The sequence below is a fragment of the Tetrao urogallus genome (assembly GCF_951394365.1).
Source record: "Tetrao urogallus genome assembly, chromosome: 13".
Classification (NCBI taxonomy): domain Eukaryota; kingdom Metazoa; phylum Chordata; class Aves; order Galliformes; family Phasianidae; genus Tetrao; species Tetrao urogallus.
This window is the reverse complement of record NC_136826.1, coordinates 6479425-6503992: the sequence shown is the minus strand read 5'-3', so window position 1 is coordinate 6503992 and position 24568 is coordinate 6479425. Positions and strand designations below refer to the sequence as shown.

The window sequence follows — 24568 nt, the reverse complement described above, 5'->3', positions numbered from 1 at the left end:
GCTAAGTTTTCTTAATGATTTGCCTATTGCATTTCATACCACGTTTGGGCAAGTTCCTACTTGCACTATCCTGTGAAATGACTGCATAGAACAAATTACAGCTTTTTTTGTCAGGTATTATTTATCAGCCCTTTGAAAGTCCTGCACGTGGATCATCACTGCACATCTGCCTAAGAGAAACTCTTCTAATTGACATAAACTGGGCAACTTTCAGATTTTGCAAAATAATTCTAAGCTAAAAGATGTTACCAATACTTTCTATGATTCATCTTTAGCTCTGGGAATTAGATTTCTCTTCAAGCTTCATTACTTTCAAGCACACTACTTCAATAGAAAAATCTGGTGAGGGTTTTTTTGAAACCATCTTCTCATGGAGTCTCCCTCGATGAGTTTGAGGAATCAACCCAGCACACTGCACAAGTCAACAACTCCCGATGTTACATCATATACACCATTACACAATGCCAGCAAATACTTGACCCGTGGAAACACACAACTGTGAGTAAGTATTTATGTATCTAAACATAGACCTCTATACACACACACGAAAAGTTCACACTCAATATCTCCGTTCAAACGTGGGCAGTCGATCAAATGATTATTAGACACTTTACCATCTGTTGTTTAGTCAGGACGTCGTTATAGATGGCTTCTCGTCGCTTAACATCAAGCTCTTGGCTTGCCTGTCTGCTCAGGGCCAGGGCCTGCACTTGGCTCTCTGTAAGCGTTACATTCTCTTTCCACTGAAAAGGAAAAAAATTGTCTTAGTGTTAGTCATTCTGACAGAAGCATAATGGTGACTGAGGTCCTGCATTATATTCAGAGTTGCATCAGGAGTTAAAGCACAGCCCTGTTCCTAGAAAATGCAAAATTATACTTCCCCAGAATTCGAACTAAGAGTTAACAGCTCTTAAAACTACCAGTTTCAGTAATATGCCTCTAGATTACTGGCAACAAGAAAGGCATGAATCCAAGATAGATTCTAAGGACAAGAAACAGGAAATGGTTCTTATTTCTGCACAATTAAGATACTTGTTTGTAGAAAGCTGGGATTTTCAGTGCAAAGCCAATAGTAATGGTTAAGTGTTAGCTTGGCAAGGCTCTGTGATATCCAGATGCCATGAAAGGTTATTGCAAGCTGCATGATAAAGGTTGGCACAAACTGGAAATCACTGTCATTATTAACACAACAATGTAGATGAATCATCACATACAACAGTCATTTATGTGATAACATCCAACATTTTCCCATCTCCCAGTCTAGACCTACAGTTGTCTGCTGTACTCACTATAGTTGAAATGATGTCTTCAAGGGGCTGAATTCTTGCTGCAGTTACACTGTTGGTTGCTTCCACAACCTTCTCTCTTCCTTGATTAATGAGGTCCTGAGAAAACATCAGTAAATTAACTACAAATAAAGCATTTCTTTGTCATCTTGTTTATATTTACATCTCCAGTGTACATACCTACATTTGAATTACATTTTTCTTCTCATTTGCAGAAGCCAGTGAGTGAGTAACAAAATAGCTTCTAACATTCACACAAATGAAATTCACTATGTAGTAACTGAACTACGTATACCAATCCAGCAGCTTGTACAGGAGACATTACTTATATCAAAAAAATATTTAGGTACCCAAATGTTTTCAGATCATCACAGGACTGATGCTTTTCTTCACAGGCAAATCTTTTGCAGCACTGAGCTGGATGATGCTGCGGTCTCAACACATTCTGTGAGCTCAAACCGCCATGAAATATTTTAGCACAGTGCTGGCTCGCAGGGCCCATTACCGCACAGATGTACACGACATGGGTCCCCCAGTCTGCATTCTTTGTTAGCAGCTTTCAGTTCTTTCGTACAAACTCCTTAACCAGACTCTACTAGGTATCCTAAGACAACTGCGCTTCAACCACTGCAGTTACAGCCTGGCATCCTATCAGGAAGAACTGAAGGTAGCAGGGAGTGGAGCACGTATTCCTCTCTGCTATTCCTTCTCGGACACGAGACTGAGGCCCAGAAGCTCAATGTGGTAATTCACGTCTGCAGAGAATGCAGAATTTCCACAGTCCCAAGATACCACACAGGTACAGGTACTTCAGTTTATACGCATAGAATTTAGACGTCAGTTCACCAATAAGAAACTACAACAAAAAAGGTAATTATTAAAAATAGGGGACAATTATATAATAGTAGGGTATCTAAGAACGACCTTCACCACCCACGTGCAACAGGGTAATACAGGCACTCTCACAGCAACGCAGGTGTTACACTACTTGGATCACTGCTCACCTCCAGCTGTTGATTGCTCATCGCTGACAGAGCGCCCAAATTGAAAGGAATATACGGCGTTTGAGAGTTGAAATTAGTGGGAAGCATGTTGGTCCCTGTCGGCATGTTGAAACGCATGGTCAAGCCCTAAAACACAAAGCACACACCTGTCTGCACAAGCAACTGGAATACATCCCGTTCTTCATTCACTACACGTGAATCAGCACACAGGTGAGTCTGTCCCATCAGTCAAAAGGACACGTTAAGCACGGGGAAACTTCAATCCTCCTTTTGAGCTAATACATGAGTTTAGCTTAAATATTTGGTACGCTAAGAAAAGAACAGCCAAGGTTTGTTGGTATATTTGCAGTTGTTTAAGATTCATCTTGTGATTGCAAACCACTACCTAGCATCAGTACTGACTTGACTGTGACAGAATTGTGAAGAACTGAAGTGGGGAATTTATTAACAGGAATATCAAGTTTATCTCCCACTTGGATTTCTCACAGGGCAATTTCCACGCTCACTTACACTGACTGAATCTTCCTATTGCCTTCTCCTAGTCCTCCACCTGTCACTTGTTCATTCAAGGTTGTCAGCAGCACTTTACATACTCTTTTTTCTTTTTCCTTTTTCTTTTTTACTTTCAGACCTCTGATCAGGTGCAAAGACCTGAACTAAGCCTTTCAAGACATTATTATTATTTTTTTTATATTAAACTCCAGCTACATCAAGTTACCAAACTGCTTTTACTACACAGTTTTAACCTTTTACAGTTTAACACACGCACACACACACACACAGACACACTCCCTAGTGCTCTCACCAAGTCATTATTTTCTTCATTCAACCACTCCATAAAGTATCCAGTAAATAAGATATAGGGAATAAGGGGGAAAAAAAAGGCAAATCCTTTGTTGCAGATGCCTGTATACTTGTGGGATTTTGGTGAACAGTTCTGTAATTATATACCTTTAATGGCACTACAAATATTCCTTAAATGGCAGAAGTGAGATATTACACAGGACTCCAACTGATTGTCACCATGAAATTAAAAAAAAAAGATACCCACTAGCATAAGTAGTACAGTAATATAAATAGCATTGAATAGCACTAAGAGAGACACAGTGTCCCCATTTTTCTAGACAGCCTGCTTCACATGCCTACTTCCTGGCCTATCAGAAAAATTTTTTTCCCAAAACAAACTGAAAAGGTCAGCGGTACTGAAATACAGAATGGCTATTTTTGTGTACAGCAAACTTATATAGATAATTTTACCTTCTTCTCTGCCTCATATTCTGCCCAGGCAGCCTTCCTTTCCTCTTCCGTGAGCTCCTCTTCCTCCTTATGGTCCAGGAGTGAATCATGCTCGTGATACCCTACTATATACTCCTTATTGATTTGAAGCAATTCTGCCAGGATTGTATCCTGTTCAAATGAAGAAGAGATGATAAAACACAAAGTCACTCGACAGCTCTATTGTGTTTACTTTTGGTGCACGCCTCACTGCTCTGACCCAATTTTCACTAATAGCAGCTCAAAGCTCTCCAGAGAAACAAAATTTAAAAAGAACTTAGAAGCACAACTTTCCTCTGAGGGAGGGTAATGGATTAACAATCTGCTGCAGAGATGACAGTCAAATCACTTAATGAACCACAGGAATGTACTCAGGTTCCACAACAATAAATGCAGTTTAAGAAACTAAAAGGAATGGAATGTGCGAAATGATTTTCCTTTGCTCAGGCTGGGTACCTGACAGGGCCTACCAGCCACCTGCATCCACGAGCCACAGAGCACCTCCACCGGCTTCCAAACGCTGAGCAGCACTTCAGCCCACCAGCTGGCCGCCAGCTCCGTGCACAGAAGGCAGCTCTCTTAAAGCTGTCAAGATGCCCGTTCAGACAAACCGCCCCTCAGGCTACCAGAGGTCACATTGCTGCTACAACCGGGTTTCTTCAGCAGGCAGCCATTTTGCCTTCTATGCTGCACAGCACCCATAATGCTTAATTGCTTTTAAGGTTAACTGAAACGCTTACAGCATTCTTTATAACTACAAACCATTGCAGTTTTGTTTACAGATATGCTAAGATATATATTAAAATGTATTTTAAAATTAAAAAAAAAAACCTACTACTGTTTTCTAAAGGGAAAGTTACTGGCAAGCTGAGCATTTCCTGGAATTGAGAAGCTGCTCGCCCAACTACCCAGCTAGCCTGCAGATGACACACAGCAATAGATCATTATCTCAATTAAGAGATGACATAAAAATAGAAAATGAATGGGAAGAGCTGATGTTTCAAGGTAAATAAGTTCACAGTGGTTTAGCAGTCCCCATTTGCACTGAATATACAATCCTGTCTCCACAGCTGTTCAGAGATCAGCGTGCCTGAGAAAGCTCCAGTACTCCTCAGCATTCAGCCTAGGGCTAATAAAACATAGACATCAATCCAGCAAACTTCCTGAACCAGCTCTGGAATGAATTACAGAGAATATGCTGAAGGGACTGTCTTTCTGCAGCACAATTGCACAGATATCTACAGACCAAACCAACACAGGCCTTTGTGCAAACAGGAACACAAGCTGTCCTCCTGGCACTTGGAAACACGGCACCTGAACAACCACGATGCAACAGCACAGAGCTGCAAGTGGATCACAACAGCTACAGGAATGTGTTCATTTCAGTGCATGTTTAAAACACAACTGTAGTAACCATAAGCTAACGCCAAGTAACTGAGCCAGTCTGTAAGCTGTCTTTGCTTCATCCCTCTGCTATCACCTGCCTTCCTAAATCAGAACCAGTGCTTTCTGCTCTGGCTCCTCACAGAAACATTCAGGGTAATATCTCATGACTCATGGGCACAGGCAGCAAATGGGATTGTGGGATGGTGGGAGAGAAGGGCAGAGAGAAAAGGGATGCGATAATGGATACAGAATGGCAGCTGGAAGAAGTGGGTGAAGAAGTCATGGAGCTATTACCAAAGCAAGGGAGCACAATTAAGGCACTCCCAACATACTGGAGCTGTACATCAGTGTGAGGAGGGTTTCTGGACATGCATATGCATTAATTTCCATGGTAACACAATTACTGAAAACAATACTGGAATATAATCCATGCTCACTTGGCCAACAGTCTTCAAAATGTGGTTTAAATTACAACCAACTGCATGTTTGCTTTTCTTTGTTTGAATTTTATTTTGCGTTAAATATGATGGAACTTGAAAATTGGTATATGGAAGGTACTGCCATTTAGGTAACTGTCAAATGAAAAAAACTTACTTTTACCTCACATACAGTAGACTTACATTCCTTTTCATTTATTTAGCTTGTTGATGAGATAATGACATAAGTTGATTAACTTTTAAGAGGAAATCCTAGCAATGCATGAAAAACTGATGACATTTTTTAAATTATTACGATTTTTAGAAGAGTTTTCATTTGTCCTTTTTAAATCCAGTCAGAAATTAAATGCTATGGAGAGATAAATGCATTAGAAGGGAAAACTTCCAGAGAGGAACTTCAGTTATGCTGTAGTTCAAAAATTTTTCCTCCCCTCAAACAATTTAACCAAGGTTAAAAAAATAAACATATTAATAAAAAATATAAAAATACAAATGTTCTCCTGGTTCTGACTGTAATAGCTCTCCCAAAATTCACAATACAGAATCCTTGGTACAGAAGTACAGTAAGTACCATGCCCCGGTTGGGTCCCAAGATAGTATAAAATAATGATTACACTACACTCAACTGAACTGTTGTTTCAATCTGCTTTTCCAATCTGCACTACACGACCCAGCTGAGCCAAGTTCTCCTTTACCACAACCTGTGTCTGGGACTGTGTCCCGCTGACCGGGCCGCTCTGAACACGTGCACCACAGGGACAGCGGTGCCCCCAGAGCCCGTTGTGTCTTCGTCCAGCTCCTACCTCACATCTGCTGCTCCAAATTAAATATTGCATTGGCCTAAGTGCAAACGCCTGTGGCATCGATCAGGGTCCAATTATCAGTGCTGATGGTGAAGAGTGCAGCATTAGCTATGTATCAGCCAAGGGTTCCCCAGTGCACAGTCCCGTGGCAGCTGAGTGTTAAGTGCCTGAGATCTTCACAAAAACGGCCCAGTCAAACCACACTACCTTTAAAGACGACTTGCAATCCATCGTTAAATTCACAGCAAAGTAAAATGAAACACCTGAAGTACAGACATCATACACTAAAGGGAATTCTCTTGCTTTACGCTTTCACTGTTTGTGTACAGTGGTAATTTAAGAAGCACCTTACACCTCTAGTCTCCGTTAGGCAGTGAGTCACCGTATTTGCATACATCTCATGGGTGGTAACAATTACTGCTACTCAGTTCTGAACTCCAACATCACAAACCTGAATCGAGTCAACAACATCCACACTAAAACTGTCCTGTTATACATTCTTTTTCAAGATGCAGAAGTGGTTTCAGAAGGATGAGGGCAGAGAAGCAGCACCGTGAGGGCAGCGTGGCAGGGCCATGTGCCTCTTCCCTGGAGGCTCCCCAGACAACCTGTAGGTGCTGCTCTGACTGCAGTGTGCACAAAACTGCTGCTGAAATTCAAATCTGACACAAAACTTTGATTAGCTTCCAGGAAAACCTCCATCTTCCACATTTGCCACGTGTCTTTTATATAAAAAGTACTATTCCACATCTCCTCGCTATTAACAACACTTTCTAAGAAACTGTGCCTTGATTGAAGCTTGGATTATTAAAAAAGATAACATCTCATGGACACGTTTTCAAAATCAAGCAGAGTTTCTCTGAATCTGTTCTCTCAGATTCAAACTGTGCCTCTGATAAATGAGTTTAATACAGCGACGTGCTTTCATTGCGCATTTCACACTGCCTGGATGGATTACAACGGTAATCCCTGATCTTGCTGTCTCCACAACAGTAGCATTACACAATGGTGTCACTGTTCAAGAGACTATGCTTTGAAGATGTGAAAGATATGAAGAGGCCTGAAGACAGAGAAAATCATACATGAAACCTGTGAAAAGAAGAACAAAAGCCTTCTTTTAGCCTAACTCCTCTTTCCCTTTGCCAACAACTACAGAAGAGCAGCTCAGCCTTTGCGAGCACAGGGCAGACAGCTCACTGATGGAACAGAGCAGCACAGGTGAAGTTTGGGTGGCCTGTGTTTCCAGCTGAAAGCTGCAGAGATCAGGCTGGGCACGCTGAGCTTACCAGGAAAAAAACATCTGAGGATTCTAACCCTGAGGTGGTGTGCAGTAAACGGCTGTTACCATAAAACGCTTCTGTAAGCGTATCAGTCTTTATAATCAACTTTTTCCCCATACAAAAAATGCAGCAGATTTGTAATTAAATTCACCAAATCAGCGATAAAGCTGAATTGTGCATATCTACAGAGGTAAGGAATAGTGAGCTTTCTGGATGAGTAAGTTTGTACGATTTAGAGAACCATCCACCATCCACCACAGCACTTCCTACAGCTGATACCTACTTTTGACTGTTCACGTTGAATTTCTAGAGAACTGGAGAGAGCAAAAGAAATAGGAAACAAAACAAAAGTAAAACTAATGATAAATAAATTGTTGTATAATCAAAGAATATTAGGATGTTATAATCACAAAATAAACAAGAGAGTTAGGCAAAGCAGACTATGACAACAAAAGAATAAATAGAAGGCTTACCCCTATCCTGGGCTCGCTCACAAAACACCAGCAGAGCAGATCTCCAGAAGAGATCCTTCCCCCCTGGTAGCCAGCTCTTCAATAGGTCTAGGAGGGGTGCAGCCAGGCTTCACCCCTTCTGGCAGCACAGTGAATTGCCTTCACCTGTGCTCCTCTGGCTGGCTCATGGCTCACCTCAGGTGATCAATGAGAGGTTCAGGCCGTGACTCAGCAGTTCCCATACAATTATGAGCCACAGTTCAGATAAAAAGATCACAGAAATCAAGGAAGAAGTCACTGGACTCGCTCAGTTTGGTGTGCACAGCAAGGATAAAATGAAAATAAAACGTCCCAATCAGCCAAGGGGAAGACAAATGCAGCAAAAACAATGATTAAGAAACGGAGATCATCAAAACAGCTAAGGAGAGTTTTATCTTTACATTTTTCATGGTAAGTCTAAGACTAAATGAAACAAAGGTCTGATATAGATTACTTTGCAACAGCTCACTGCACTGGCACCAGCCAACCAGGCAGAGCTGCTCAATGCCAGCTCAGCACTGGGAGCCGCCCTACTCAGATCCTAAAACATCTGCATTTTGTCTTGGATCGACTACCCAGCAATCATTGATTACCTCACCTTGTTGCCCTTGTGTACTAGATGGCCTTACGGGACAGACTTCACTCCTCCCCTTGGACTGCCTGGCCAAATCCCAAACCACAAGTAATGCTTTGCTCAGTGACAGCTACTGATTTTTTTATTAACATTCCTCAAGCACCTCTTTCCCCACTGACAACCAGAAGGACTCCCCACAAGCAAAGCAATGACACGAAAATACTGGCTGCCGCATGTGGGAGGCTCCTCTGCCTCCCAGCTAGGAATGTGCACTGCAAGCTGTGTACTTCTAGAACACTTCCACACCTCCAGTTCTTCCTCCTTATCACAGAACCATGCCTAATTGTGGGACACAAGGGAAGGGAAGGATAACTGGGGAGTAATAGCTACCTTCCACATTTTGTGAGGCTACCAGGAAGGCAAAACACTGCTTTCAACAAATAAATGCACAAACTGCTAAGACGAGATGAATCCACCTGATGACACCTTGTCCTTTCAACCAATCCAAAACAAAACAGGTAAGAAATGCACACAAAGAAGGACAAATTTTAAAATTTGTTCAGTACCATGTGCTAAACCAAGGGGAAAAGAAAAACAACAAAAATCAGAGAATTCCTATACACAGCAATTTTATTTCTAGTCAGCAACTTGGTTAAAAGCTTATATTCAATTTAACTGATGTGAACCTTATGGTGATGGCTAAACTGAATTAATGTGGAACTTAATTTCAAATCAAATACTGAACTATGTCTGGAGCTTATAAACTTCCACACATTTATGAATTGATCTATTACTGTAAATAAAAACAAGTAATTTCCAACATATAATGACTGCACTGATTATTTACCCATTGCGATGACTGTTTATTCAAAGCACTGATTAAGAAGTTAAAAAAAAAAATCTGTTATCTCCAACTTACTGCTTACACTGCGAAACATCATAATAAAAGGAGCCCAGATACAGTCATTAGAGTCTGTTTTCAAGGGTTTTGAAACAAATGTGCAGCAGCAACGAACATTTATGGGGCTCCCGCTTCCCAAATCCCCCCAGCAGCTGCACGGATGCTGCAGGTGGTCTGACAGACTCAATTTCAGAGAATGGCCTAAATAATAAGAATGCCAATGCAAAGTTTAGCCACTATTTATTATCAGGGTTTACAGAGAGTCTAGAATGGAGAGCATACAATTTTTCTTTGAAAATTAATAAATTTATGAACTAGAAAACCTCCATTCCCACACCAAGACCTAAACATAACTCAGAGATGTAATCAGGAAACTAAGTGTGGGCCACACATTTAAACCTTACTCTTTACTGCTAAGCTCTTCACCAAGTGATGAGCAACAGATAACTGCACAACAACTTATTGATCAATTAGCCTCCAGAAGACCACATTAAATTAGTATATGTGGATGATATCTAACACAATGAACATAAATCAGACAAGCCTAACCTCAAATACAAACTTGGAAAACAGAGAGTAAAATAAAAGCTCAGTCCATTCTTTCTCCTGAACTTCACCGTGAGATAGGAATAAAAGTCTGGCTATTTTCCAGTTCGGTCAGTAAGCTGTTTGGTTCCCTGTGAACAGCACAGGATACTGAGCCATTACTAAGTGAAGCAGGAACAACGAACCACTACCACACATGCCACAGCCATTACACAAATAGATTAAGGCAAGCCTCACTGAAAACAAACTACTGTCATCTTCAAAGTTAATTCATCATCAAGTTGGAAAAAGGTCTGACATCATTAATTCCTGTTATTTCAGAGCACAGAGGATCAGCATTCTCACCATGCAGCATACTTAGTTTGGACTCAGTGATCCTTATGGGTCCCGTCCAATTCAGGGTGTTCTATCGTTTAGTGTAAACAATTGTATTCACCTTATTTCTAAGTGAAAAATTCTACTCTGAAGTGACAACACAGCACTCTTTCTCCTTCCAAGATTGAATACCCCACATTCTAAAACAGATACAAGCTTTTTTTATAGCGTTTAATTCCCAGCAATGTACGCCGACTTACTTTTGGCAGCATTGGTGTGTCCCTCTTCTTTTTCTTTTCTGAATTCGGATCATCCAGCAAATCCGGCTCGAAAGTGTACAGCTCTGTCAGCTCATTCATAGTAAAATGACGTTCAACTTGCTGCTGGTCCACAACCCGGAAAGACAGGGACTGCTTGGTGACCTGCCGATCGTAGATTTTATCTTCCATCGTACCCTAAAGAACACAGATACTCGCTTTAATACAAATACCAAACCACCTGCTATACAGGAAAATACTAAGAGAGATACAAGAGCAAGAACAACATAATGTTGCTCTATTTTCCCTTTTTCTTCAATCCTTACCTACAAAGCCACCTGAAAACTTCGTTTGCTGAAAAAAAAAAAATGCTGCTACTGACTGTCATGAGAAATTCGTATTTCAGGAATGCCTTGAAGAAGAGAACAGTTTCCCTCCAATTCCCCAATGGTGACAAAAGCGTCAATTTTCACAGGACCTACCTTATTTTGCTGTTTTGAGCAGCCCACAAAAAGGAAGACAGATACCATATTGCTGGGTAGGAAGGGCAGGGGAAGAGAAGCAGTCAAGTCTAATCTATCACAGCTGTGTAAGAACAAACTTGATCTCTGATGAAAAAGGAATTTTTTTTCTTAAAGACGATGACTACAGAAAGTATGAGAACAGCACAGCCTGTTCTAAACACTGTAATTTAAAAAGGGTACCAACAGTTCAAAAGTGCACAAAGAGAAAAATAGACTGAAACCTGAAGGAAAAAAAATGCATATCTGACAGAAACATGTTACAAGAAGTAATGTATTTAAGTTGGCAAGTGAATAGTGACTTGATCATGAGTTAAGTACTGTTACTGGGAAAAGGTCTTCAGTCTATACTGTAAAAATCCTTGAATTGAAAGGTGAAGCAAGGAACTACCTATCAGAAATAAAGGTGCTACTGCTTAAAACCAGCACAGATCAGTGATCATCAGAATTAGGAACAATCCTTCTGATCTTTAGGCTGCAATACAAGCTCTCCAAACATGACTGCATGCTTTCTTCTATGTTAAAAACAAATCCCTAACTTTCTCCTTTGGATCTTCAGCAGCCTTGAGACCAGTCTGTAGAAGTCAGCCACACTGAGCAAATCTGCTGCCAAATAGCAACTATGCTTTATGCAGTCATTCCAAATCACAAATTTTCAGTAGTGTGCAAGTTAAAACAGTAAAAGCGTTATTCTGAGTGTGTGAATCACACTGCTAAGAATGGTGTTACACAGACTGCCAGATGAGATGGGCTTTACTGGAAATACATTCAGTTCCTTTTTAAATTCACTGCCATTTCCTTCAAGAGTTTTTTCAGTGGTTTCGCGTCAAATACAGCTACCAGATTTGGGCTAGAAGGTGACTGGATCAGTGTGAATCACCACTAACTTCAGACATCCAAACAGTTAGAGATTACAATTCAGATTGCAGGACCAGAGTATCACAAAATCATCATTCAGAAACGTACCTGGGCCAAAAATCTGTACACAAACACAGGTTTGCTCTGCCCAAAGCGGTAAACCCTGAAAATACTCTGGATATCGTATGATGGGTTCCAAGAAGCATCAAAGATGATTACTCTATTAGCAGCCACGAGATTAATTCCAAGGGAACCTGCCTTAGTGGATATAATAAACAAGCGGCCTCTGGAACAAAGAAAAGTTGCAGATTTTTAATATTTTGGAAAAAAAATTACTGTTGCTGTTACTGTAGAATTGTCAAACATGGAAACTGCTCAAAAAACATCATTAAGATGTTGTACTAAGCATAAAAGAGACAAAACTTTTAGCAAAACATTCAAGAAATACAGATCAGGTACAAATCAACTGTTAACAGGAACTGCTGGGAAAGACTTATTTTTATTTTTATTTTTCTTTTCTTTTCTTTTTTTTTAATTTCTGCTGTTTCAAATTCACATTATATCACATTCAATAGTAATATTAGAAAAGCATACCCCATATTACTGAAACTGTTCTATGGCTAGCTCAAAGGGTAACTCAAGCACAACTCTGTCTCTGATAAAGACTTTAGACTCAAAAGCCAAACTGAAGTACAAGTATGGATGAAAAGCTACAGTTCGTCTCTACAAAGAACCTGCAGCCTCCAGTAAGTATCAATATGGAATTCAGCCACAAGTATTGAAGTAAACAAATAAGCACACTGAAGAGAGGGGACAGTCAACAGTTTCTTGCTTGAAACAACTACATGAAGCAGTGCTGCACCTGGCAGCACTGTGAAACTTCAAAGGCATAGCGTTAAAGGTCAGTAAACTAACACAAGTAACAAAGAAATATGGAACAAAAGAAAAAAGGGAAGAAATCAAGAACGTCTGTCTGAAGAGACCTCACCTCACGTTAGTTTCATCGTTAAATTCTTCAGCCCATTTCTTTCTTGACTGAGCTGTAGTTGAACCATCCAAGCGATAGTAATCAATGTTTCGGAACCATTTTCCTTCACCTATAAGTAAGAATCATGATTAAAATGCTGGTTATGTAGATAACCAGACTGATAATACTGGAAATGTTCAACTCTCTCTCTCAGTGCAAGAGCAAACATGGAGCAAAAAAGATGACATTCTCTAACAATTCAAAGCAATGGGAAAAGACTAGAGGTAATTCAAGACAAAGAATCCATGATGGAAAACATTTTTTTGAAAATACAGGTGTTTCTCAAAGGCATGGCCTGAAAATTATTTAGTGAGGCTTGCGTAACAAAATATAAAACACAATACGACAGAAAATAATGGCAACTGCATTTGTGAAAACAATAAACATCTGCAAAGCAAAAAGCAAATCTCCTACATATCCTAACCCAATCCTGTCTAAAATGATTCAAAAGCAGAGTAAATCTTGTCAATAGCATTTTACCTTAAAGAAAAAAATGTATTATTCATTATTATAGTATTACCTTAGTAGTATAATTTATTTCTTAAGATTCTGATCTTTTTGTAAAAATTAACAACTGATATTAAACAAAACAGACTGGAAATTAAAGATGCCAAGTTATAATCACGCTATGAGTCATGCCAGAACTGCCTCACAGGACTGTGAGGGCCTGGCACTGTTGCCAGAGAGCTGTGGGCACCCATCCCTGGAGGTGCTCAGTACCAGGCTGGATGGGCCCTGGGCAGCCTGAGCTGGTGGAGGCAGCCAGCTCATGGCAGAGGGAACCAGATGATCTGTAAGCTCCCCTCCGACCTAAGCCATTCTATGAATGTCTGTATATGGTAAATCTTACCATTACCGCCAGTTAATAAAAGATCTACCGAATATGCATGCGAAAAAAGTCCACAACCTTAAGAATGAGCTCACACTGAAGGAACAAACATTAAAAGCAAGAAAAAAGGATAGCGACTAATTACATGGGAAGGTAACAAACACTCAGAAGCTAAGGAAGCAGCAGGTGGGAACAAATCTGTGAGAGAGATACTGGAGATCTTCATCTAATGGCACTCATACCACCAAAGCCACATTTCTCTTATGCAAATGTTTATACATGCTTAGACTTAGAAAGAAGATATTTGAAAGAAATGAGATTCAAACAAATTCTTCAATCTGCACTTATTGTGAACTGAAACTCAGCATAAGAACAAACTGCATCATCAGGAATTTGGGTATGATCACACAGAGGAAAATAAAAAATCCTGCACAGCACAGAGTACACATCTGGTTAGTGAGAAATTCCTCACCATTCAAGCATCGCAAGCATAGCAATTAATTAAAGACACTGCTCTCTTACAGAATCCATGACAAAATGTACTGTAGCACGTATAAAGCCCAAACTCACATTCTGCATTCAGTATCCAGACCACACCATTTGAAAGTGTTATCATTTTCCTTCATTATCTCTCTCTCTCAGTAGGAAGGACCAGAATTTGCCATGCATGAGCATACAACGTCACTTTTATACAGAATTTAATAAAATGCCTTCTCTCATTTTGGATGATGAACATTTTTACTGCCTAGGCAATATTAAGCACACATGACACAGAATGAAATCAGAAACAAGAATCCATAATAGGATAGCAGAGACCACCTGCAGAGGAGAAGAGCAGTTCTGCCAACTTCAGGAATGATAGAGTGTTTCTCATGAAAGCAATTACTTCAACTCCATTCCCTTTGGAATGAAGACAGACTTGTAAAAGAATAATTTGCTTTGTAATTGCTCAAACAAGCTCACACTCACCTTTATAGATAGGAGGCTTCTCTTTGTCAGTTTTCTCCCTGTTAGCCAGCTCCAGAAAATCTTCTATCAAATCCAACGATATAAGGGACTGGCTAAACACTAGGCTGGAAACAGAAACACAGAATTCAACTCTGGGGTTAATTATTGTAACAAATTTTCATTCTGATACAACCTTTCAAACAAACAATCTTTCTGGACACAGTGAAAGACTTCGGGGGAGTACATGTATGCACGCAAAAACTGCTGGAAATAGCGAGCTTCAGAAACCTGAGCTATAGCATCTAATCTCTAGATTGAATGAAAAATAGACTAACTTATTTACAAGATTGTTTAAAACACTTCTAAAACTGACTTACACTTTGTCCCCAAGCTCCTCTGCCATTCGAAGGATTTCAAAGAGAAGAACCATTTTCCCAGAGTGTTCCAACACTTCAGCATCCGCATCAGTGACAAAATCTTTGTACCAGTCTGGAGCTGGGCTACCAGGATTGGATGAGGAAGTAGCTTTACCTATGGAAACACACACACAAAAGTCAGAGATAAAGGCATGGTTTCCATTTAAATGCTTTGAAATGTTATTTTTTAATGCTACAGGACATTTAGACAAAGAATTCTATTATCCGCAATCCTCCCCCCCTAAGTATAAATTGATACCTTTGTTTCCAACAATCATGCATCTTTGAAAATTCATTCGAATTATAGCAACTGAAAAGCAACTACTCATAAAGTGATTTGAATCTGAAATAAACACCTGAAATTCTTGAAAAGTTAATAGTTGCCTGAGTTACACCAAGACCATCTATTAAGAGAATTCACAGATGAAGCCTTCAAGTGTTCCAATAATACCTCCTGTACCACAAGATTGCGTGTCTCCTCTCACTTTCACAATACTCAGACTTAAAATCTCTTTTTCCAAAGCTAACGTAGAAGACATCAGTATATACAGCAGTACATAGAAGGGAAAAAGTCATTATTTCCCCCCTTTTATATTATTTCTCTACAAAAGGAAAAAACAAATTCCACCACCATCATCTGTCTTTTTGCAAAGTTCTTTAGGAAGGTTTCTTGCCTGCTCACCTGCTAACGCACCACTGCGATAACAACACCTGTAGAACGTTACATCTTCCAGGTGTAACAGTGAAGGACAAACACATTTGTTAAATGTTTTCAATATTCTTTCATTAGCATAGTAAAAAAAGGGAAAAGCACCATAGTTGCCTCTTAACTTTGCATCTTTTCGTACTTCTGAATTCAAACAGTTATCAGTTGGAGCACATTATTAGAAATAGCAGGAACCGTAAGCACAGAAGGAGTACCTGGCAAATTCCCTAATTTCATTTTGCACAAAGCACAACAGCCCTCTCAAATTGTGTTTTCCAAAATGAAACTGCATGGTATTTGATTTACCTGTATACTGTACTCACCTTCTTCTGATTTTATAACTGCTGAAGGGTTGTTACCAAGTTCTTCTGCATTTCCTTCTCCACCTCCACGAGATCTTGAATTCCAGACTTTAATGACTTCAACATCGTTATCGCTGCCACTCCCACTTGAACTACATTCTTTCTTCCCTTTTTTCCCCTTGGATTTTTTTTTCCTAGAGAGATAGCATTACACACCTATGTATTTATCTTTTTGAATCACGTTGCTAGAGGACATACATGTAAAAATACATTCACTTTTAGAGAGATCATTTACTTTTATAGACATCCTCTTCTATTAGGGAGATAAATCCAACAACAAACAATAAATAAAAACTTAATTACTTTGCATAATCATCAGAACTTAAACTCATTGAAGTTTCATCAGAATCTGAAGCTATGAAGTCATCCATACTGTCTTCATCAAAGTAGCCCTTAAAAGAGAAAAAACAGAAATTTTACTGTTTGTTCATCTAGAAGCTTTTATTAAATCTTCAGCCATCTGCTTATTTGTCATTAAGACAATGTTAAGTTGCACAAAAAGACAGCCTTTCAAAATGTTTTTAAGAATGACAACATATGCTGAAACTAAAAATATGACAAAAACAGCAGTAAAATTACCCCACAGCAACAAAGATTTCCATTAATTTGATGAAACTTTACCCAACATTTGGCATAGCTTATTTGGAAAGTTCTTTATAGAGAGTATTTTGATACATCTAATTTACCTTATTTTCTTTGCTAATATAGTCCAGCTGCAAACACCAGGGATGAGTCCATATTCTGCTCAACATCTGGAAATCCTGGAACAGTTTAGCTCCAGCTTTGCCTCGTCCACCCTCATTGCCGCCACCTACACCTGACAATGAAGTCCAGGTTTGAGAATGAAACTTTGAGGTACATTAGCCATATACTGCTCCTCCTTTGAATGATCTGCTAGCACAGTACTGAGTGTTCTTTCCAGATGCACACCATATTGTAACATCTCTTGTAGAACAGGTCAGTCAAAGGAGTTCTTCTCCCAGTTAAAGTTGTCAAAATTAGTTTTTCCCTTTTTTCTCGACCGTGAGAAACATGATACCAATCTTACATCAATATACTTTTCTCCCCAATACAGGAATGAATCCAAATCCTCCTAGAAGGGCTATCACGTCTATTTAGACTGTATAATCAGCTCTCATAAAGCAGCCCAACTAGAAAACAAAATAAAATTTGCTATTTATTTTCATTTTGGTTTTCCCTCATTAACTCATAACACTGCACTGATCTGTTACAATAAAGAATTTCAAAATGGCCAGCATATTTGCATTGCCCAAGCACAAATTAGCACTACTTAACAGAATGTTCAAAGTCAGACATTTTTTGTAGTTTCAAGTACCCATTAAGCAGCAAAATAACTCTTGGTTCTTGAAACAGATTGGTTTTTGTATTTACTGCATAAAATATATAAGGCATGTATGCCTACAAGAGAACAGTATTTGCTACATCAAAATGATCAAATGTCTATGGCACAGCAGGCACAAAGCTCACTCACAGCATTTGCTCAGTAGATAAGGCAATGCCAGAAGATGTGTAAAAAATATTTTAACAAATCAACTTCTTGCTTTGTTTTAATCATAAAACAGCCTTAAGAAATTTCACATTTATGCCTCCCTATGATGCTGAGAAAAGGAAATATAAGATAGACATTCTTAAGTTCAACTTTGCTAAACTTAACCTGATAAACTTGCTGTATCAAACACAAAGTTAATGTCTCCTTACAGACTTGTTCAGAAGTGAAAGTAAAACAATATAATTTGTTTGTTAAATGAAGGAAAAACTGAAAGTCTTAGAAAATAGCATCTAAAATGTGATTTTAGTTACATGCCTCTATTATGAGGCACAGGAAAACAATTTTAAGCATTTGCAGATGAGAAGCAGCCATTTTTCTATATTTGCTTTTTTATTTAATGAAAATCAGAGAGCATGTCCTTTTCTGGAAGAACTCTTTAAGTACGTAAGTAATCCAGAGAACTAACATGGGCCTCCACAACCATTTCAGAGATCTCCTATAAGGACCTGGGCCAGGGCTAGCTCACACAGCTCTCTTCTCATTAGAGGCAGTTCTTCCTTCCTTTCCCCCAGTTCTCTGTTTCCCATGTCACCTCTGGCACCGACCGCTGGATGAGCTGACTGAGCTCACCAGACTGGCAGGACACTCACCCAAGATCCAGAGAGAGAAAGGAAATGATGCTGTCTGATAGTTCAGGGGGCTGAAGCAGCTCAACAAGGCTGCTAAGTCATGAAACAGTACCACCCATTCTGACACCTGCAGGCTTAGGTTCAAATAATTTTATCAAGCCCTCCAAAGTCTAGACAGACTAATCGAACTTCTAGGGAGTGCATTTTCTTATAGTTAGTTGCACACACAATCTATTAATAAATAAACTGTTCCAACAATTAAGCAAATTTGAAGCACACTGTAACAAGCTTTTTGCCAGAACAAATCTTTCCCTTAGCTTTAACAAATAGTGGATTAAGGCCTACCTCCTCTTGGAAGCTGCCTGCCCTATTGAAAAAGGAGGAACTGAAAGACAGCATCTGTAAACATTTCTGTACAGAGTAAAATAGTTGTAAACATCCAGCACTAATCTTTATGCTCATCAATTATCCATAAAGGTTGTACTTTTCCATCTAAAAGCATGGCAGACCAACAAAGTCAGGCTCAGAGAGGCTGAAAATAACTAAAACAAAACAAAACAAAAAAACCAATCTTGCTTTGTAGTAGAAATAGGCCAAAGATAACCTACAGAACCACTCTAACTCTGTAATTAGCAGCTGCTATGAAGAACGACAGTCACAGAATGGTTCTCCCAGTCCCAAGCCCTGCTGTGGACAGATTGCAAGATGTCCAGTTACCACTGGAGATACCAATGGAAGTGAAATTACCTTTGCTTCAAAACTCTTACTGCCATGACTTGCACCAAACAGCAGCATCACACAACACAACTACAGAAGGGACACGTAGCTGGCAGTTTGTCTAGGAGATTGCAAGCTGCACTGCCCAGAACCTACAGTCATTAAGGCAACACAGTGAATTTCACACTGCTATAAATTACAGCTTGATGAGCTACAATGAATCTTTCCTTCTGAGAATATCAAGAAAAGAAAAATTTTTTTAAAAAATCCTGCCACAGCAAGAGAGAGGTGGCTTAACAGGTGGAAAAAAAACCACAACAGACTATGTAATATATTTCATAGCCATTGCAAAAACTGAACACAGCTTTTAAAGCTTTGGCAAAAGCCTATCAGCAGCACCTTAGACACTGTTTTGGAATTCAGCACATTCCCATTCTAGTAGTCCTAGATGGTGCTACAAGGTGTTGACGCTTGGACACCCTGATACAATGAAATTACAAGCTCAGAGTTTTATCTCTCACATTAGGGAACAGTACATAAGCCCACAGTAACATATTTTTTTCCCCCTTATGCACCTTCTAATTTCAATTAAACAAGATTACATTAATTGTGAAGAAGCAAAAATGGTTACTGTGTAAAACAGACTCGAGGGTTTAGAAAGAGTGTTACAAAAAAGAGACATTTGACAAATAATAGTTTCAGCTGGGATAGCAGAAAAGGAAATTGACAGTTGGCAGTGAGCTTTCACCAGTGCTTCTCAATTTTTAATTTTCTTCCTCCAGTCTCACTGCCAATATCTTAGTTCTTGGAAGAACAAAACGTGAAATAAAATACATTTTATGTTTAGAAAACAAAAAAAAGAGAGATGAACCACAACCTGAAAGTAGACTACTACTGAAATGCATGCATTACAATTCCCCCCCAAAACATTCATGTGCAATCAAATGCTTTGCAGCAATTCAAATTTCAGAGTTAAGGTAAGATTTAGATGAAGCAGAAAAATTCATCTGTAGGGCACATAATACATACTAAAAAAACCCAAACCAATGACCATTAATCTCGTTACCTGAAGGAGTGGTAGACACATACCTGTCAAATGATCCAAGTAATACTGGTAGAGCTTGCACTGAATAGGTGTCATTCTAACTTCTAGAACATACTCATATTTTGGTGGGAGGAACTTTGTTAATGCTGTGTAATCTTTCCTCTGTAATTTTACAAGTGAGATTTTAGTCATTATAAACATGAAAAGTGATTACTGAGATTACTTAAGAACTTCTGGCTACTTGATCAACAAGGCATTAATCATGCATAAATCACAATTATTCAGATGCTCACCTACCACAAAGGGGGAAAAAAAATAACCCACTATATCACTCTATCAATCTATTTAACAGGCACTGTCTGTAGAAGCCCACCTTATGTAATAAACATAGATGTCCAATTAAAAAGGAGAAGGACCCATCAACCACACGCCTCCAGATCAACCTCAGCTCCAAATCCCTCAGAAGTTGACTGCAGCTTCAATAACTGCCCAGGTGCTTTTATGTTTCATTTTTTTAATTCTAAAACCATTCCCGGGAAAGCATGGGTAAGTCAAGCAGCTCATACCAATGTTTTTATTGCAGGTGAACGTGCACTCATGGTAACTATCCTCTGGTTTAGAGTATGTCATTTCTGAATACCTCCTTGTTTGAGGCAAAGCAAAACTTATTCGTTTTTTCTACGTTACAGACTCTGATTCTCTTGCTATCTGCCCCTCCATCCAAACAGTACCTGGTGTACTGATCCTGACCAAGACAGTATTCAGGAGCAGGTGATCGCAGCAGCCCTAGGAGGCATTGGTCAGTGCTGCACACACAACACAGCTTTCAAGCTTCAGCTGCACAGCACAAATTCCTTGGCTGCAGGATGACCTCAGCCAGCTCGTTGTCAGAGAGTAGCCTGTGGGCAGCTCCCACTTGGTACTGGAGATAAACCACCTGCAAGGCCTTGCCTTTATCTGAGAGGGCAGCATCCCTTGGGAACAGAATTTTCTTGTAAAGAAACTGCACAGTTGACCCAACAAGAGCTTCCCTCCATAGACAGGATCTGCTCTGTGCAGTGTGGCATAGGAAAATTCTCCCAGGCTCCATCCAATGCTGCATGAGTGCAGGGCGCTCAGCACCTGAAGGGACCTAGGATTTGCTCACAGTCTACATCCTCTCCAGCCCAGAAAAGACAGTAAGGGCATTGGCTAATAGGACTGATTTTGCAGCAGGATCACTTTCTCTGTAACAGGTCCTAAGTCTACTGATTCCAGTTTTAAGGAATTAAATGTTTCATTATATTTACAATAGGGGCATCCATTCTACTTGTCTCTTCCATAACATAAGTAAATTGTAATGAGGACTGGTTTGTGCTCCTGCACTGCTGTACAGATGCATAGAACTGCATGTGCTAATATTTGTATTTCCAATATCATCATCTTCCTATAGGAAGTCCTTCACCACTTTTACACACTGCCATAAACCTTTCTATTTCTTTGGAGGTGAGCTAACTGCACATGGGACCATCCACTGTGACCACTTTGCCCAGCTCCCTCGGACTGTTTAAGTGACTATCAGTGACTGCAGCTACACAGAACACACTGCAGAACAAACAAACCTGTTCATGAAATACTCCGAAAACAAACGTAAAGACTTTTGAGTGCTTTTATCAGAACAAGATGGAGTAACTCTTCCCTCTCCCCACAGCTATTTCAATTAATTAGTTAAGTTGCAACTGTTCTCACCTGAACACATCCAGCTAACATCTCGTAGAGAATATGTGCCCGCTTCTTCATTACTCTGACATCTACCAGAGTGGAGTCTGCACACTGACCGTTCTGAATTGGATTTATAAATCGATTTCGGAATTCTTTAATTGAACCAAGCAAATTCTCCTTAATAAAGTTAACCATGCAGTGATCTAGAACAAAAAGATCAAGTTCCAGCTGTTCAAAAGCACAAGTACAATATTGGGATTAATTCTAAAACAAAATTAATGTGTTATACCTAAGCTAAGAACTTCTTGTTATGCAGAAATACTCAAATGCAACATTTTCAGAAAAGGGCATCTTAGATTGATACACACTGTAAGCAGAAAAGTAACTTCTAAATTTAATGTCAGATTTAAAACTTCCTCATCTTGGATGCTAACTAGTTTGAGGGCCTCTGTGCACCAAAGCAATTACACGGTAACACATATTTGTGAAGATTCTGAAATAGATTCAATAACATATTAATTATTAAAAAACTATTACAGCATGCTATGAGACAGAAATATTGCATATGAATAGCTAATATAGAATGTTCCTGAGACAGCAACCAGAAATTACTGTTTTAACAAATTCACTAAGAACACTGCTCTGCAATAGTTAAGAACAATTCAAACCAATGCTCCTGCAAGACCAGGTCTACTTAATTTCCATGGAAGCACATCTTCAGACAATAATTAGATATGAAAAATGCAGGAAGCCTTTACTGGACTTTTTTTTTTTCCCCCCAGTATAAACACAGCAAAACATCTTCATCATGTCAAATTCTTTTCTTCTATTCAAACGAAATCTATCTGTAATTATATATTGCTGAAAGGTAAGAATACATCCAAAGAAATAAACACATCTTAAACAAGAGAACTACTCACATTCTATAAGATTATTTTGCAGTGGTGTTCCTGTCAGAATTATTCTTCTCCTAGAACGAATTGAATTCATTGCCTTAGAAACAGCAGATGCTTCATTTTTTAATATGTGCCCTTCGTCACAAACAACAAAGTCAGGGCCTAGGAAGAAATAAGAACATTAGATCTTTTCCACCTTTTATAACCTCAAAGAAACTGGCAGCCTAAAGAAGCTAATTTTTTTTTCTATTAACAGTTATCATGTTTTGTTTTGTTTTTTAAAGCATTATTTAGTTCCTTTTTTACCCTTTACACAGGCATTCCCAGAAACCAATCTGGTAAACTGTAGATTGTTACTTGTAAAATCTTCAGGGAAGGATTAAACACAGCTTTCTAACACAGTCCTTTAGAGACTGTCTATCCACGCAGCTAGGGCATGCCTGCATTTTCATTCACTCTATCCTAACTCCTGAAAGCTGTTCTTTAAATTCAGCTTATGCTGCCACCTACTGATGCTCAGTCAATTAAAACAAAAAATAACGTAGACACTAGTTTTTCAGTAGGGCAACAGGTCATTATCAACAATAAGGGTAAGCAGGGCAATGGAAAGTCTTACCTAAGACATACAAACACAATTAAATCTGATCTGAATTAAAGACAAGTGAATTCACAAAGATTTGCAGCATCTCCCCACCAGATTTGACAGCTTATACGTTAATATAGCACTCAGACATTGATTTGGTCTAGTGTATTTCCTTTACAATCAAACTCAAAGTACATTAGCAAGAAAGGAAAATAAAATATTAATGATGCAAGTAAAATGTTGCCAATACTCAACAATTCAGTTTGCAGTAAAGGCTGCGATTTTAACTTGAACAAAGTTAATTTACAACAAAGCAAAACCCCCTCCTGCTTAGACTAAGTAAATGACAGTCAAAATATGAAAAAAAAATCTTAGTATTTTTTTCTTCATTTATTTGGCCGTCACGTAGCAATGCTATCTGAACTAACATCTTGGCTACAATTCAGTGACAGACTGTCATACATTTGTGGATTTTTCTTGCTCTTAAAAAAGGAATTTCATTATGGGCAATACATTTCTGAAATAATCCAAAGAGAATGTAAAATATAGAGACCCTGAGGGACCATTTAGCCCATTTTCTTCATCTGACATAGCAGTTAGGAAAACGGGATGTCTTCTCCCTGAGAGAAGTGAAACTCGGTGACCTCTAATACACTTCCTGATACCCAATGTAAACGATCTCTGGGGCCAATGAAGATACATTCTATCTTCTCCTTTGTCCAACTGATGTAAAAAGCAACACATCACAGTCTGCTACTAACCAGCTTTTACACGATGGAAAATTCACCGGTTTAGTCATCATTTTCCAGGCTAGGAAGCCTCCAACCTTCCTTCAGACCATAGTCTTCTCTTTCCTAACCTAGCTGTACCTGCCCGCATTCATGCACACTCACTGATAGATACATAGGAATATATACACACAATTCTTTTATTTCGAAGCCTACAAGAATTTAAGCCTGCTTTATACAAATGCTGATTAAAGATCTTTTTAAGTTAAACAGTGATGGAAGCTTTAGCAGTAGCAAGAAAAGCCCACAGAATTACTGAATCATTGAAAGCACAGCAGTGCAGCTAGCAATACGCCAAACAATTTTATCAGCTGCAAAAAGCAGTATGGGAAATAATTTACTGCTTTGCATGAGCACACCATCCTTCTATTATTTCACATGGCAGAGCTAGTTAATTAACGAAATCATTTCCCACACTATTTCCCCACCCATAAACTTTGGCTAAACCTTTCCCCTCTGGTTCTCTCCTCTGTAATA

General features: G+C 39.1%; 1 protein-coding gene across 1 annotated transcript in view; it reads right to left on the bottom strand.

Moving 5' to 3' along the window:
- ATRX (ATRX chromatin remodeler) overlaps window positions 1–24568 on the bottom strand; it is a gene marked incomplete at its 3' end in the record, with an annotated part of 73376 nt that overhangs the window by 469 nt on the left and 48339 nt on the right. Inside the window, exons 20-34 of the mRNA XM_079541944.1 lie at window positions 22745–22882; window positions 21852–22027; window positions 20168–20285; window positions 16909–17039; window positions 16526–16614; window positions 16184–16356; window positions 15116–15269; window positions 14760–14863; window positions 12923–13031; window positions 12043–12220; window positions 10559–10753; window positions 3548–3697; window positions 2291–2416; window positions 1290–1385; window positions 615–743 (exon numbers count right to left, since the gene is read on the bottom strand). Of these exons, the coding sequence (XP_079398070.1) occupies window positions 615–743; window positions 1290–1385; window positions 2291–2416; window positions 3548–3697; window positions 10559–10753; window positions 12043–12220; window positions 12923–13031; window positions 14760–14863; window positions 15116–15269; window positions 16184–16356; window positions 16526–16614; window positions 16909–17039; window positions 20168–20285; window positions 21852–22027; window positions 22745–22882 (2066 nt within the window). The remainder of the gene's footprint in view (window positions 1–614; window positions 744–1289; window positions 1386–2290; window positions 2417–3547; window positions 3698–10558; window positions 10754–12042; window positions 12221–12922; window positions 13032–14759; window positions 14864–15115; window positions 15270–16183; window positions 16357–16525; window positions 16615–16908; window positions 17040–20167; window positions 20286–21851; window positions 22028–22744; window positions 22883–24568) is intronic.